This window comes from Saccostrea echinata, unplaced genomic scaffold (genome assembly GCF_033153115.1).
Source record: "Saccostrea echinata isolate AGI-Se365-2 ecotype Australia unplaced genomic scaffold, CSIRO_AGI_Sech_v1 ptg000030l, whole genome shotgun sequence".
In the NCBI taxonomy this organism is placed as follows: domain Eukaryota; kingdom Metazoa; phylum Mollusca; class Bivalvia; order Ostreida; family Ostreidae; genus Saccostrea; species Saccostrea echinata.
Window position 1 is genome coordinate 25414522 of NW_026889779.1, and position 14882 is coordinate 25429403.

General features: G+C 32.4%; 1 protein-coding gene across 2 annotated transcripts; it reads right to left on the minus strand.

The window, feature by feature from the left end:
- Positions 1–7774: 7774 nt before the first annotated feature.
- LOC133196611 (sex peptide receptor-like) lies at positions 7775–11926 on the minus strand. Of its 2 annotated transcripts, none has more exons than XM_061332475.1 (2): positions 11591–11926; positions 7775–8970 (listed from the first exon to the last, which is right to left on the minus strand). In XM_061332475.1, the coding sequence occupies exon 2, from the start codon at positions 8958–8960 to the stop codon at positions 7881–7883; it is 1080 nt and encodes a 359-aa protein (XP_061188459.1). In that variant the 5' UTR covers positions 8961–8970; positions 11591–11926; the 3' UTR covers positions 7775–7880. The 2 variants fall into 2 exon arrangements, with proteins under 2 accessions (XP_061188459.1, XP_061188460.1); XM_061332476.1 differs by lacking the exon at positions 11591–11926 and adding an exon at positions 9067–9318.
- Between the last annotated feature and the right edge of the window lie 2956 nt (positions 11927–14882).

The following is a 14882-nucleotide window of genomic DNA, read 5'->3' on the forward strand; positions in this document are numbered from 1 at the left end:
CTGCGTAACTTCATGAACAGTATGCGATTTGAAAACGCCCCGATGACGACTGCCCGGTAATTACAGGGACAGAAATCCCTCTCTGTTTCACGTCACATTAGAGATGTACAAGGTGATAGACCTACAATATCAAACATCTATAATTAGTGCTTATCAATGAAATAACATACAGAAGAACGATTATGTAATGCTGTTGTTTCATACTTGTAAGATCTATCATCGTATTAATTTATATATGCATGGACAGTTAACAGATTGCTATGATGTAGAGATTACTGCATGTTGCATGCTTGCTATGCACTAAAAATATATATACATCCGTCAAGCGATGAGCCAGAAGTCAAACATGCTACATGCCTTTATCCATAAAGATGTATAGCTAAAGTAAAGAATTATGACATCTAATTAAAAGTCTGAACTATATCACCAAGTAAAGTGCAATTAAGCACATTCCTTTAACAATTCAACGGTATTTCTGTGTAAAAAAAAAAATCAAAATTAGAAACAAACCTGTAGAAGGAGATGTGATTTTAAAAGTATTTACAAAATGTCTAATTTTAATAACCATGACAGTACCGTTCATCGAAATCATAACCTATAAATAAAACATTGCATATTGATGAAGTCTACTTGTATACCAAGTTTTACAGAAATAGGATCACCGTTTTGAAACATCGTCTATAGACTAATAGACAACGGACAGATGGACGACAGATACCACACCAAAGCATAACTTCTCCGGTCGTTCTCCACTAAACCAATAAGAGTTTTGTGTAGGAAAAATCATTTTATAATCCTAAGTTCTCTCCACCGCTCTGAATAGATGTGCTTTTACTCGCATCCCCTTTGGCCAAAGAACTTGTCCTTAATATTTACACTTCCCAATGTTTTGTCAGTAATAACCTCTGGTAAATTTTCATATCCAAAACTCGTGTTGCATCTGAACTATTTTTTATGTGCTATTTGGTTGTCACTTCCCCAGAAGGCCTAGGTATTTTGTTTGAAATAGAGACCAAATTTCAGGAAGGCAACATAAACGTCTATTAACGGAGTATTTTACTTACTGTTTCATCACAGGCAAGATTATGATTACGAAGAGGTAAAAAATTGATAAAATTATTAAGTAACAAGTGTTAGTATAAGTAACAAGTGTTAGTATAAGTAACAAGTGTTAGTCAAAGTAACAAGTGTTAGTATAAGTAACAAGTGTTAGTATAAGTTACAAGTGTTAGTCAAATTAACAAGTGTTAGTTTAAGTAACAAGTGTTAGTCAAAGTAACAAGTGTTAGTATAAGTAACAAGTGTTAGTCAAAGTAACAAGTGTTAGTATAAGTAACAAGTGTTAGTATAAGTTACAAGTGTTAGTCAAATTAACAAGTGTTAGTTTAAGTAACAAGTGTTAGTCAAATTAACAAGTTATGATATAAGTAACAAATGTCAGTATAAGTAACAAGTGTTAGTCTAAGTAACAAGAGTTAGTCTAAGTAACAAGTGTAAGTAAAACTAACAAGTGTTAGTATAAGTAACAAGTGTTAATCTAAGTAACAAGTGTTAGTAAAAGTAACAAGTGTTAATAAAAGTAACAGATGTTAGTATAAGTAACAAGTGTTAGTTTAAATAACAAGTTTTAGTATAAAAAAAAAAAGTGTTAGTCAAACTAACAAGTGTTAGTATAAGTAACAAGTGTTAGTATAATAACAAGTGTTAGTCTAACTATCAAGTGTTAGTATAAGTAACAAGTGTTAATGTAGGTAACAAGTGTCAGTATAAGTAACAAGTGTTAGTCTAAGTACCAAGTGTTAATGTAAGTAAAAAGTGTCTGTATAAGTAACAAATGTCAGTATAAGTAACAAGTGTTAGTAAAAGTAACAAGTATTAGTATAAATAACAAGTGTTAGTATAAGTAACAAGTGTTAATATAAATAACAAGTGTTAGTCTAAGTAACAAGTGTTAGTCTAAGTAACAAGTGTTAGTATAAGTAACAAGTGTTAGTAAAAGTAACAAGTGTTAGTCTAAGTAACAAGTGTTAGTATAAGTAACAAGTGTCAGTAAAAGTAACAAGTGTTAGTATAAGTAACAAGTGTCAGTAAAAGTAACAAGTGTTAGCATAAGTAACAAGTGTTAGTGTAAGTAACAAGTGTCAGTATAAGTAACAAGCGTTAGTATAAGTAACAAGCGTCAGTATAAGTGTTAGTATAAGTAACAAGTGTTAGTATAAGAATGATGTGTGGCAGGAATAATAAGAGGCTTTATGCCAATTCATATATATCCTTAAGTTTATATCTGAACAATTCGAATTATTTTACTGTGTATGTTAAGGACACATAAACGCATCAGCCTTAAGGTGGATCGACCCTCGGCTGGGGGAAGATAACGCTAGAATTTATAAACCACTGTTTCCTTTCTTTTTTTAAAAAAAGTCATATTCGATAAAAAGAAGTGTCTAATATTTTGTCACGCATGGTACGCTTTTTGTTTTAATTTTATTTTTATCTTGATTTTCTCTTAGAATTTTGTCATCATTACTAAACAATTACGTTTGATTGAGGCGAGTTTTGTTCTGCAGCTGTACAAGACGCTGTATAGGAAACAGCTGGTAAGAGAAGTACGCAAATATACCTCACCTTTAGTGAGTATTTACAACTTGTTTAATGGTAATGTTGACAAAACGACGATGATAATAAGATTACGTAGGGAAAGCTATTGAAATTGTTAAATAAAAGACAACGGTTGGATAGATATTGAATGCCCTTCTTAATGTAAAGTACTCAATAATGTTTTATTATGTAAAGACGTTCACGAACTCGTGAAATACCTATAAAACCCCACAGAACAGACGGAATTTCCATACGTAGCAATACAAAGTTAACTGTATGACCCATAAACCTTTTTATTTTATTACTTGATGTCTTTTTTAAAGGCATTCTTACATCAACTGTACGTCTTAAGCCTTTCATTTACCGACTTCATATCTCACACTGGGGTCATTGATATTTTTTTTTGTTTACACGATAAGTCACTGGCCCTACGTTTCATATTTTAAAAGTTTGTCAGAACAAAAAAAAATACATGTATATCGGAAGTAAAATTATGATCTGAGTAAATGGTACCAAAAAATGTTCATCTTTAATTATTCATAGGAAGACAGTGCTTTGGGACTCAATTGAGAATTATATGTAGGTAAACTTGAGTTGGTTTCACGTCGGCAATGGTATCACTGTGCTTTAAGCTATCTGTCGTTCACTGTGTGTAATTTCCAAAATATTATATTGAGGTGGAAAATACAATAATTTTAAGAGATCGGAAGAACCAATGAGCACTTACATGTAGTTTAAAATACTGTTTTATAGCAATCTTCTTGGGCCTTTCCGGGAAGCTTGGAAAAAAACATGTCAGGTTGCCTTTGTGTCATATTGTTAATTTTGAATTTATAGGGTGGCAGTAAATACATAATTCACAGTTGTCATATTGTAAATTGTGTACTTACTGCCACCCGGTAAATTTCTAAATTTACAATATGATACTTAAACCAAACAAAGGAAAGTTTGAACAGACAAATCACAACATTGATTCGGGAAATGATTTAAGTACAAGCAAACCATTTTAAGCATTGGATTTATTCAAGCACATCATATAACTAATTATTTTTTATTATATCAATAAGAAACACTAATTCATTACGTATCCCTTAACTCATTCATCGAATAAACCGGATGGTTCCGCATTATGGACGACCGTGATACTTTTACATAAAAACAGGCGCTTATAGTGGTATCTTTTATCAATGATATCCCAATCTTTGTAAATAATATACAGTGATTAATGTAACAGGTGATTTATAAATCAATAAATATCAATTATACAATTCTATTTACAGAAGTTCCGAGGATATTGAAATATTATTTACTCATGAATTGGAAATAAAGCAAGCGTAATTTAAGGCAATGCTGCTCTAATGATTCCCCGTGTCATTGTACAATAGTAATGTATTTCATTATATTTCTTTGAAAATAATTGACTTGTTTGTCAAGAATGTCTGGGCTAAGATGTTTATTTCTGAGAAACCAATGTCTCAAAATTAAGTTACAGATACAAATCATTAGATACTTTTTCAAAGTATTCACATTGTAGCTCTTATTCTCAGATTCTGAGAATAATATCTGAAGAGGAAAACGAAGCCATCAGAGAACCACACACACCATCAGTTTCAGAAGTTATAAACTTAAGATTTGTTTGAAAATGTTACCGCGGATCATAGTAGCAAATAAATCTGACCAACAGGTCGTTGACAGAACATCTCTGTTCCCGTTCCTGGCACATTTGATCACTCGCCCAGTTAGACTTAAAGTTTGAATCAGTCCTAAATAGTTTGGGCTTTTGGAAAACACAATATATTTTCCCCGTTGTGGCTTTATAAGAGCTGTCAATCATAATATTAACTTTCTTTTGATAAATACAAAGGAATTCCTTGTGTGGTTGGTAGTTTGTACGATAACCAGTTCTGGGTTAATAGATAGTAAAGTAAAAAAAAGATGAATATATATCTGACAAATACATCATCTGGTGTGTAACAACTGATATGCAATTCAGAGTGAGCTATATTTTTTTAAGTATTGTCGTAACTCCAGCCAATTGTTTGCACTTTCCAATTCTAGAATAACAATGCCCTTGTGATCTCAGTTCAGTTCAGCAATCCTTTTCTTTCAGGTTCATTATAGCAATCTCCCTATACTGTTCAAGTTTAACACAACAACTTTATTTCAAGTTCAGAATTATATTTAAGGTTAATAACAATTTCTATGAGTTTCAGGTTAAATTTCACAATTTCTTTGTGAAACAATATGTTACAATGCAAAAGTATAAAATATAAATTTCAATGTATAGCAAACTGCGTGTGACCCAGAGACATTAAATCTGACTATGATAAGTGATCAAGCCATGCTCGTAGACTCTGCCTGTGGCTGCATTCAAGATTTAACTAACAAAATCTCATAAAACAATCAAAGACAGCTCCACCTGAAATTATGTAATATGAAGGCACTGGGGCGTTTTACTCTCAGAAATTTTTAAAACAGATTTTTATAATCTAAATCACCCAAAGTATTAAACATTTTGAATTACATAATATCTGAATAAATACATTAAAAGATATGAATGCTGATTTTTTAAAAAATAAAAAAGAATTTTGATAAATTTCACTCGATCTGTATTCTGTATTTAGTCAAATAACTTGTCACGCATCGCAAGAGGGTAGAGGCATCTGGTATGGACAGGACAAAATAAACCGTTGTTTTTTTAACTACATGTAAATATCTTTTTCTGAATTATTTTTTCGGTATCCGAAGGATGAACTGGCTTAGATAACAATGATCATGATAAGAAACAACTTAAAGGGGCATTGTGTAATTTATGGACTGGATACACGGAGTCAAGTGAAGTTGGATTGATTGATTGATTGTATATTGTTTTACGTCCCATTCGAGAATTTTTCACTCATATAGAGACGTCACCATATACCGGTGAAGGGCTTCAAATTTTGACCTTTACTCGGCACTCAGGGCCATTGAGCAGTGAGGGATCTTTATCGTGCCAACGCCTGCCGTGACACGGGGCCTCGTTTTTTAAGGTCTCATCCGAAAGACCCGCAACTTTCACTCCAAAGTGCCGAGCGCATGGCGAAGGAACAGTTGCTACCTATTTTTTATCGACTTAGGTCTGTCGCGGCCGAGATTCGAACTCACGACCTCCCGATCACGGAGCGAGCGCTCTACCGACTGAGCTACCGTGAACGGTCAAGTGAAGTTGGAAAGTTGGAAGAGGAATATATTTTCATTCGTTTTTTTCAAGATTACCCAAACATTTATGGATACTTATGTAGCAAGCAATGATCTCGAAAAAAGAAATAATTTTCTAAAGTTACTAAATTTGAAGATTTGTGTGAGTACAGAAATTACTTTTTAAAGTTGATAAAATGGAAGTTTAAACTTAAAATATGACCCCCATGGAAAAAATACATCAAGGTTTGAAGAGTCAAAATATTCATAATGTAACATGTCTTTACTTATATTCTATCTTAAAATTCCATATCTGTAATACTTGATTCAGGAGGATTTCTGGATCTTAGGACAAGAAGACTTCTACGTTTGACACCCCTGTTCAAGAGTATTAGGTTCTTTTTGCCCCGTTATTTTTGTCCAATTACACTTTAAAATGATTACGCTGTTTAAAATTCGTCCAGATAAATTGTTTTACAAGAGTTGCTGCAATGCTTCTGTTGACCTAGTCCCGTTTGAGTTCGCCCACCCACTACGAGGACTAATACCAATATAAAAAATTCTCCGAATACAATACTTGTATTAAAAAGACACTCCACCCCCAATTAAATTTTCACACGGAAACCTAGACGAGCAAGTTGGGCTGAATTAGACTTGGTCATAGATATGTTGGGTCTCTGGTTAACCTCTGTTAAATTATCTCTTCATTGTTTTTATGTATGATGAACCAAATTATATCTTACACACAGCCAATGTTAGAAATTCGTGTAAGGAAAACAGCATATTAGTTTCATTGTCTTATGCGATTAATTAGTGTTTTTTATTTTGCTTGTGAATTGTTTTCAACACAGAGATTATGTGATGCAATAAATGCGTTTTAATGAGTTCCCCTTAGAGTTGCTTTACATATCAAAATAAAATTATTGGCACCTAAACAGTTACAGACTTTATCATAAGCAAACCCTAACGCAAATTTTCAAATATTTATCAGTTTAATCAGTTTATTGATCTCGTCATATTCGGCTGATAATTATTCATTCAAAATCGAAAAAATAGTTCCATTCTGAGTTCTATATTGCTGTCATATTTTCTCGTAAAACTATCTCTTTATAACAAAATAATTGTCTCTTTATAGCGAAATAATTATCTCTTAACTCATTAAAACGAGTTCATAGTTAATTCTTTATAACGAATCAAATGTTGTAATTTTTACCTTTATCAGAGGTATATATACGGAAACGGATATAAGGAATAACTGTCAGATATTTTTTTACATGATGATGATCAAACAAAGTCCAGTCTCACACCACACTCCTCTAAAACACATCCCATGCTCAGTCCATCGATTACACGATGCCACATGTCACGGTGTAAGGAAAAATGTAGGTAATTCCCGCACCTTGAAATACACATTTGTTTATCTAATAGAAGTTTATTATCTAGTATATTTATTGCAAACGCACCTTAAAACATAAAGCGAATTTTACAGTGCGTTACTAATATAAGCGCTTTCTTGTTTTTTTTTTATGTACAATATGATTTAAATTTAAAAAAAATGCATAAAAGTAGATCTATTCTCTTACTATAGTTCAAATATCTCTTTTTCTGTTTTCATGCTTTAATTTGTAAGAATGAAAAACAAAAACAAAAAAAAAGTTGGGTCCTTCATCGATAATTATCGAACTTGATTTATTTTCATAGTAAGCGTCACTGACGAATCAGAAACTCAGGATTATAAGAATAATTTTTTTTTGGTCTTATTTAATTAAAAGAATTCAGATAAATTATATTTTACGCTGGCATGACAGTTACATTTTTACGAATAGCATTTATGTAAAAAATATATAAATATATTTATGTATAAATAAATATATATTTGGCATTTTATAGGTATAGCAAAAAAAAAAAAATCATAAATCATTAAGAGATGCATGCCTAAATTGAAAATTGATCCAATTCACATTCGACCAACACAGAAAAAAGCAAATATCACTACCCAAACATTACTACACTTTATTTGCTGCTGAAACCAAAATGAAACATGCGACTGTCAAGCTTGATTTATATGGAAACTGTCAGATTTATAACTAATGCACAACGTTATGCTACAAGTTTTCCGTCGTAGTTTTCATAGAACCTTGGCTTATCAAATGTACCTTTTGATATTTCACATTCCATCGACAGAAAAATCCTCTCAAAATCCTCCTGAACTCCTGGCTAAGACAAACGTAAATCCAAAAATTAATATGAAAGTTAAGAAGAGTACAAACATTAAGAACGGCTATTAAGAAAAGGTCCGTTTCCGGATCAATAGCTTCAGCATTTATAGTTTTAATAAGAAGTCGTAATCCATTTGGAACTTCCACCGCCAAACAACATATAACTATGACGACAATCATAAGCGAGGTTCTCCGAATAAGCCGCGTTTCTCGGGATTCACCTTCTTGCCTCTGGTGGTCTGCATGCAGGCTTCCAGATTTTCTTACTTCCGTGTCGAGTCTTTTAACAAGTAGAATGGTCGTGATAGTCAGAATAATGCAAGGAATCAACTTGGCGAGGGATAATTTCAGAATTTTTAATTTATTTTCGTATTGGGCGGGTACTTCCGTTTGCCAACATTCACACACGTAAACCATATACCCGTACCCGTTATCAACGTGTGTCTCCTTATACTGAAGATAAAAGAATTGTGGAAAGTACATAACAGTGGCCAGAATGTAAACACATATAAGAACAATCACAGACACTTTTATCGTACAGTATTTTGGCCCTAGGAAAGGATGAGATATGACCAAATACCTCTGGACACCTAGAACGGTTGTGACCCATACAGACACTGTGTGGAGGATGGTAGACACCACCGGCGCCGCGTGATAGTAAATGCATCCAGGGTATTCCATCGTAAACATGTAGTTCTGAAGGCTATGATAGTAAATATGTAGGGGGACAGTCACCGCCCCGACCCCTGCATCGGCAATGGCCAAACCAATGAGTAACGTGGTGGTGGGGGACTTTTTCTTCTGTCTCAGGAAGACTCCCACTACGATCACGTTTGTGATGACCATTAGGATGGCTATGGCGGGGTACAGAATTCCATAGAATATGAAAGCTTCCTTGTAGGGGTAGGGATCACAAAAGTAAAACGTGGTATAGTTCTGGTCTTCATCAGAGCTCTGATTTATCATGACTCTAGGTCTGAAAATAACAGAAAGACAACTGGAATATCTCTACTAACCCTTGTATCCTTTGAACATCAGTAGGCTCTAGCCTTTTACTTTCAAACAAATCTACTAATTAACTCCTGTGCGCTATGAGTTATTTTGCAAGCTGTGTGCTCTCACTTCCTTAATTATGCGCATTTAGAAGCTAGTTTGAGTTGGTGATTAATATCTTAACACTGTGATCCAACCAACACAATTATTCAATTAAATCAACACGTAGTATTAGGTGTTATATTGATGCTGTCAATAAATTGGGATCCAATCAAGATTTACTTAGTAAACACGTCACAGAAAATTAAGACTGTGTTTGTAAAATAGCAAAGTTGATCGCAATTACTGGATAATTCCGAACATCAAAGAATAGAAGCTTTCATCCATATACCTTAACATGCACATCTTCAATACAAAATGTAACGATATTAACACATGAAGCTTGTTCATGCCTTATCACAACCTCCTGAGTCTAGCTTGACGCCTCTTTTCTAGACGTACGGGGTATAAATATGACGCCTGGTCATTGCGTTTATTCACCATTTCTATATTTTGATTTTTAATTGTGATACTAGAATTATTTTCCGCATGTACAACTTATCTTTCAGCAGGTCAACTCTGATAATTGTGAATAGCTTTACTGACTTATTCCCAAAATTAATATATCCTATGTCTAGATTTTAAACAGACAATTCGGTATTGTATGATAATGCTGTTTTATCCCTGCGTGTAATCTGCACGCAGAAAAATATTTTCCGTTATTTTGAGTTAGAAATCTATCTTTACTTTTAAAAAATCTTAGAAATGCGAGTAGTTTTAACCACAGAAACAACATCAATGGCCTTTTCTGTGATTGATTAAAATTTGCCATGCAATATGAGTAAGAAACCCATTCGCAACATGTTGAAATTGGCTCCATTACCGATTCACTGAAATAATGACAGCCTGGCGGAGGTGTGTTAATTTAACAGCAAGACTAAACCTAACAAAAATCCATAACTAAATCCCTTTTTTCCTCATTACAGACTGAGAAATCAAAAATGAATTTAATATAACCGATTTATTCGGTATCTTTGCACTTTGCGCTCTCCATAGAAAGAACGGCGGGAGTAGATGGAGGTGCAAATCTCAGTATCAAGTTCGAAACGCCTAGAGATTTGTATGATAAATGCTTAGAGGGTAACAAGCTTATGCCCGTTAGGTCCAAATAAGATGCCACTTGCATAGTATGAAAGGTTACATATCAATGCATCATATAAAAGTGCATGTTATAAGCATATGATGACTTTTATCAAGTTGTTAATTTGAAATAAAATCTATATTCTTACATGCACTGTATATTTTGGGTGAATTAATGATTATTGTACAAAATCCTCTTAGATGTGACATATCAATATTGATAAGAAAGCAAAATGCCAACACACAAAATCGGTATACTGTATATAAATTAAATCAATTGGGATGTACTAAAGCTTCAATACAAAAAAATACACAGTTTGATTTTATTTATGTTACCTCGCAATAAAATTTAATGACAGTGCGTACTTTAAGAGTTCATTAAGAATAAAATTTTCAATGAATGTAAATTGAAGAACTCTGGAAGAATTTTGCATTCTCTTCGGAATTTTTTTGAAGCATGTTGCATAGTTTTTGAGCCATTATTTGGCTAACGATGTGGGACAGTTTACGTATCGCGTGTCAAAAAGCAGTAGCTCCTCTATAAGACGTATTATCTAGGCCCCAGGAAGTGTCAAATTCTCTAAACATCAGGCTTCCTCTGGACGATTATTGAATCAACTCAGTGGCAAAACTTCCAGAATAGGCGAAACAGTAAGGCTAACGATTATACGCATATAGTGTTGTCATTAAAGAAGTTTTAATAAATCAGAGTCAGTTGAGATTAATATACGCAGAAATTATTCTATGTGTAACTGTTCCGATCCTGTGTAGGATTTGCTGTTATAAAAATTCTAGCTACATATATGTTTCAATTCGTCCCCAATAATGTTGATCTTAGAAGTAAACAATTTTTATCCAAAAAATTTTCCGCGACTGTGTTCGTGCAACCCAGACCTACAGAGTCGGTGGTGAGTAGCATTGATGGATATCTATCGTGTTTTCGTTAGAAAATCTGCGCACAGCCAACAATACCTTTCATGTTAGTTTCGCCCAAAGCGCTGCCATGCAGACAGTCGCATGATGCACGCGACATAAAAATACATTATGATTTAAAATTATATAAAATATCACATCATCACCGGATATTTTATACCATTCGAGATCATTGTCTTAGTAACTTTTGCAGAACCTTTTTATGATGTTAATCAGAATGCAATTCGATTATTAATTCATGAGGATTTTTTTCCTTGAAAACAAAATTACTTTCCCTGTTCAATAAATGAATACACCCTCAACCGATTAATTTTTATGAATTTAAATTAAATTTTTGACTTATTTCGAATATAAAAAAAAACATTTTTTTAAAATCCCCTAATGCTTAACACCCTTAATTCAAAATACCTGTTGCCTTAATTGATACTGCATATCAATGTAAAACAATTTTAGGAAGTTAAAAAAATAACTGGATATTTGATATTCTTTACCTCAGAACCAGGACACCGTTAAGAAGGAAAAGATCACATAAGGAATTCCCACACACTATTTCATTAACTGTGTCTGCAAGACAAATGGCCCCTTTAGCTCAAAGTGCAGTCATGAAACCAATGCCTACCCGGTGCCGTCCGCCGTCACTTTGGTCATTTTGGTCAGTAAATGAGCCCCATCATGGGATTTCACAAGTATAATCATCAATACTATTAGTTAATTATAGCAGACTTCCCAGAAGTCGGTCCTTGGATCAGAGGAGATACGTGAAAGATAAGCTCTAGAGGCTTACCGAGAGCATCTAACGTCATACTGTCAGCGAATCGCTCCACGGATATACGCATATTATTGGATCTCAACATACAATGTGATGTACTAGAGTATTAATTGTACTAAATGATTTAGCTGTCTTTAAAACCTGTCCCGCTAATGCACAGCGAAAGATACCTGCCGGATATTTAGATTTATTTATTTGATCAAGGGGAAAATGAGGATCTAAAAGTCGACGTTTCTAATTGTCTCCCCTTGTCGATATTGTCAGTGACAATAATGAATTGTAAACGAGAACATTAACGGCTTATTTAATGACAATCAACATCAATTAAATAAAACTGCTTGATAAAAAAAACCCCGCTATTTATAGTATGAGATCTAGATAGATCATAGATTCTTTTGGCGAGATAACAAAGACATCAAAAATACGAAAGATAGCGTATTTTTATTCTGTGATAAAATGTACCAAGAGTTGAAAATTTTACTGACAACATCGAAAAAATCTCTAAATATACTGTGTTCATATGACATTACAATTAAATACCATATTTCATACGAGCATAGTGCAGTTGTCTTAAAAATTTCTTTTATTTGGCAAATCTATGTACTGATTATGTTTTAAGTTAGTTCAGATATTAAATTCTAGAGACATACATCTCATAGACAAAGATTAAGTATAACTTAAAGTATAAAACATAATTTCTTTCATTCTTGTAAGTGTGTAATACCCTTTAAATCTTTTTAATGAAATACAACTTGTCCAGGCTCATATGATTAAGTTTTACAAATTATACAATTTTTAATCCAAAAACTTTTGGAATATTAACATTATTAAATTTTTCATGATTGTAATAATAAATAAATAAATAATAATAATTAAAAAAGAAATACAGGGGTAAACAGTTTTGCGTATCATCACAATCTTTAAATATTGCTCTCAATAACAAAACAGATAAAACAAAAACAAAACAACATGAAACAAACAAAACACGACAAAACCAAAAACAAACCCCAACAAAAGTAGAATAAAAATTTGAGTGGTACTTACATAGCGGATCAGGAACCAGATGTGAAGTTTAATTCCACTTTGATGTACAATTTGGCAAGCCCTTACAGAGAGTTTACAAGAAGAGGTGTTTGTTGTTTTATATTTATAGGAGTTAAACAATTACTATAAAGTCATTCAAGGTTTAAAAAAAAAAGAAAAGAAAAAATAGAAACTATCTGTGATTAAAAAACTGATAAAAAGAAATCATTTTTCAATATCTTTCAGCAGGAATAATTTATATGTTAATTGTGATATTTCAGAATGGCGTTATCTTTGAGATATAGCTGCTCGCTGATAACCGTTTCTGACACTCAAGTCTAAGAAAACCAGCTAAAACTGAACCAAATTCCAGCAATTCATCATTTCCCATCAAATTAAAGACATAAGGTAATCTCGGTTTGCTTCTTTTATTCCTTTGTTGTGGTGTTTGTACTTTTTCTCGTTCCAATTTTGCTTCGGATAAATATTTTGAAAATAATTTTACAGATTCTATTTAGAGTACTGCTATAAAAGGAACGTTTTATATAAAATTTTATAAAACAATTCACCAAAACTCAAACAAATTCCTAAAAACAGAAATCAAAAATCGAATGATCGCAAGAATTATGTTTAGGACAATACAAATTAGTTTGAAAGTAGAGCGGTCCACCTGATGACTTTTATTTCCTGCATTCAATATATATATATATATATATATATATATATATATATATATATATATATATATATATATATATATATATATATATATATATATATATATATATATATATATATATAATGATTAATGTATAGAATGTAGGAATTTTTGTAGGAATTTTTTTGCTTTCTCCTTAGAATTTGGGCACAATCGTAATCTTTAGTATTTACAACTGTACATTGGGAAAAAAACTATTGTGATAATTTTCTAACAGCCATCTGCTTATTAGAACGTTACATGTCCACATTATGCGTCATCTGTTGTTGACAGTGCTATACCACAAGAGGACATCTGTTGGTCTATAGACCATCCTTGGACAGGACAGGGCTAATGGCTTGTGTTACAAGATATTCTACACTTAACAAGATTTTTATCGTATTATTCTCAATGTGAGTAGTACAAGTCTATCAGTGAGTTTTTGTATTGTCTATGAATGTGTTGAATACCAACAACGGGACACTACACAACAATCGACTAACAGATGAGTTTGACAAAATAATGTGTATTTGGTGTCTTAATGGCTTATAGAATACTATATAGATAAATACCTATTCAGAAATTGCCTTTATGCACTGAAATGTGCAAAAAAGGGGTAATTTTTATGCATGTCAAGTTTCAAATTATCTACATTCTAATCATTATCAGAGGAACATATTGTGCATATGCAAAACATAATATTATTATATAATTTACTAACTTTATACATTTAGGAAAATTAAACATGCACATTAGCAAAAAATACCATAAGAAAACTTTGTAATTTAAAATGAACTAAAACTGATGCGAAATTTCACTGTAGTAAGAAAATGAATCGTATGATTAAACTGGCAAGTGAGTTCGCAATTTATACCTTTCTGACAAAACAAGAAACGTTAGGAAGTAAGAAAAATCCATTTAATTATTAACTCTTTACGCCACACACAAGTTCTACGTTTATTTTCTTAGTTATGATAATGATTCAATATTCTAGGACAAATTTTATTTCTATAGTAACTATCTTGTGAACTCTCCTAGTATGAAATCTAGGACCCTTATTTGTAAATTTTATTTATTTCTCTGCCGACATGTTTTATTTCCCTATTGTCCTTTTCTTTGATTTTTAATGCTTGATATTTCTCTTGGTTCATGGAATGCAAATATATCAGTCATGAATGTAATGTCTGTCATATTTATATTTCTTTTGTTTAATATAAAATGAGATTTTGTTCTCTAAAGTGACTGATGTTGGCAGACCAAAGGAGTGTAAAGCTCTGTTTAATAAGCTGGAATT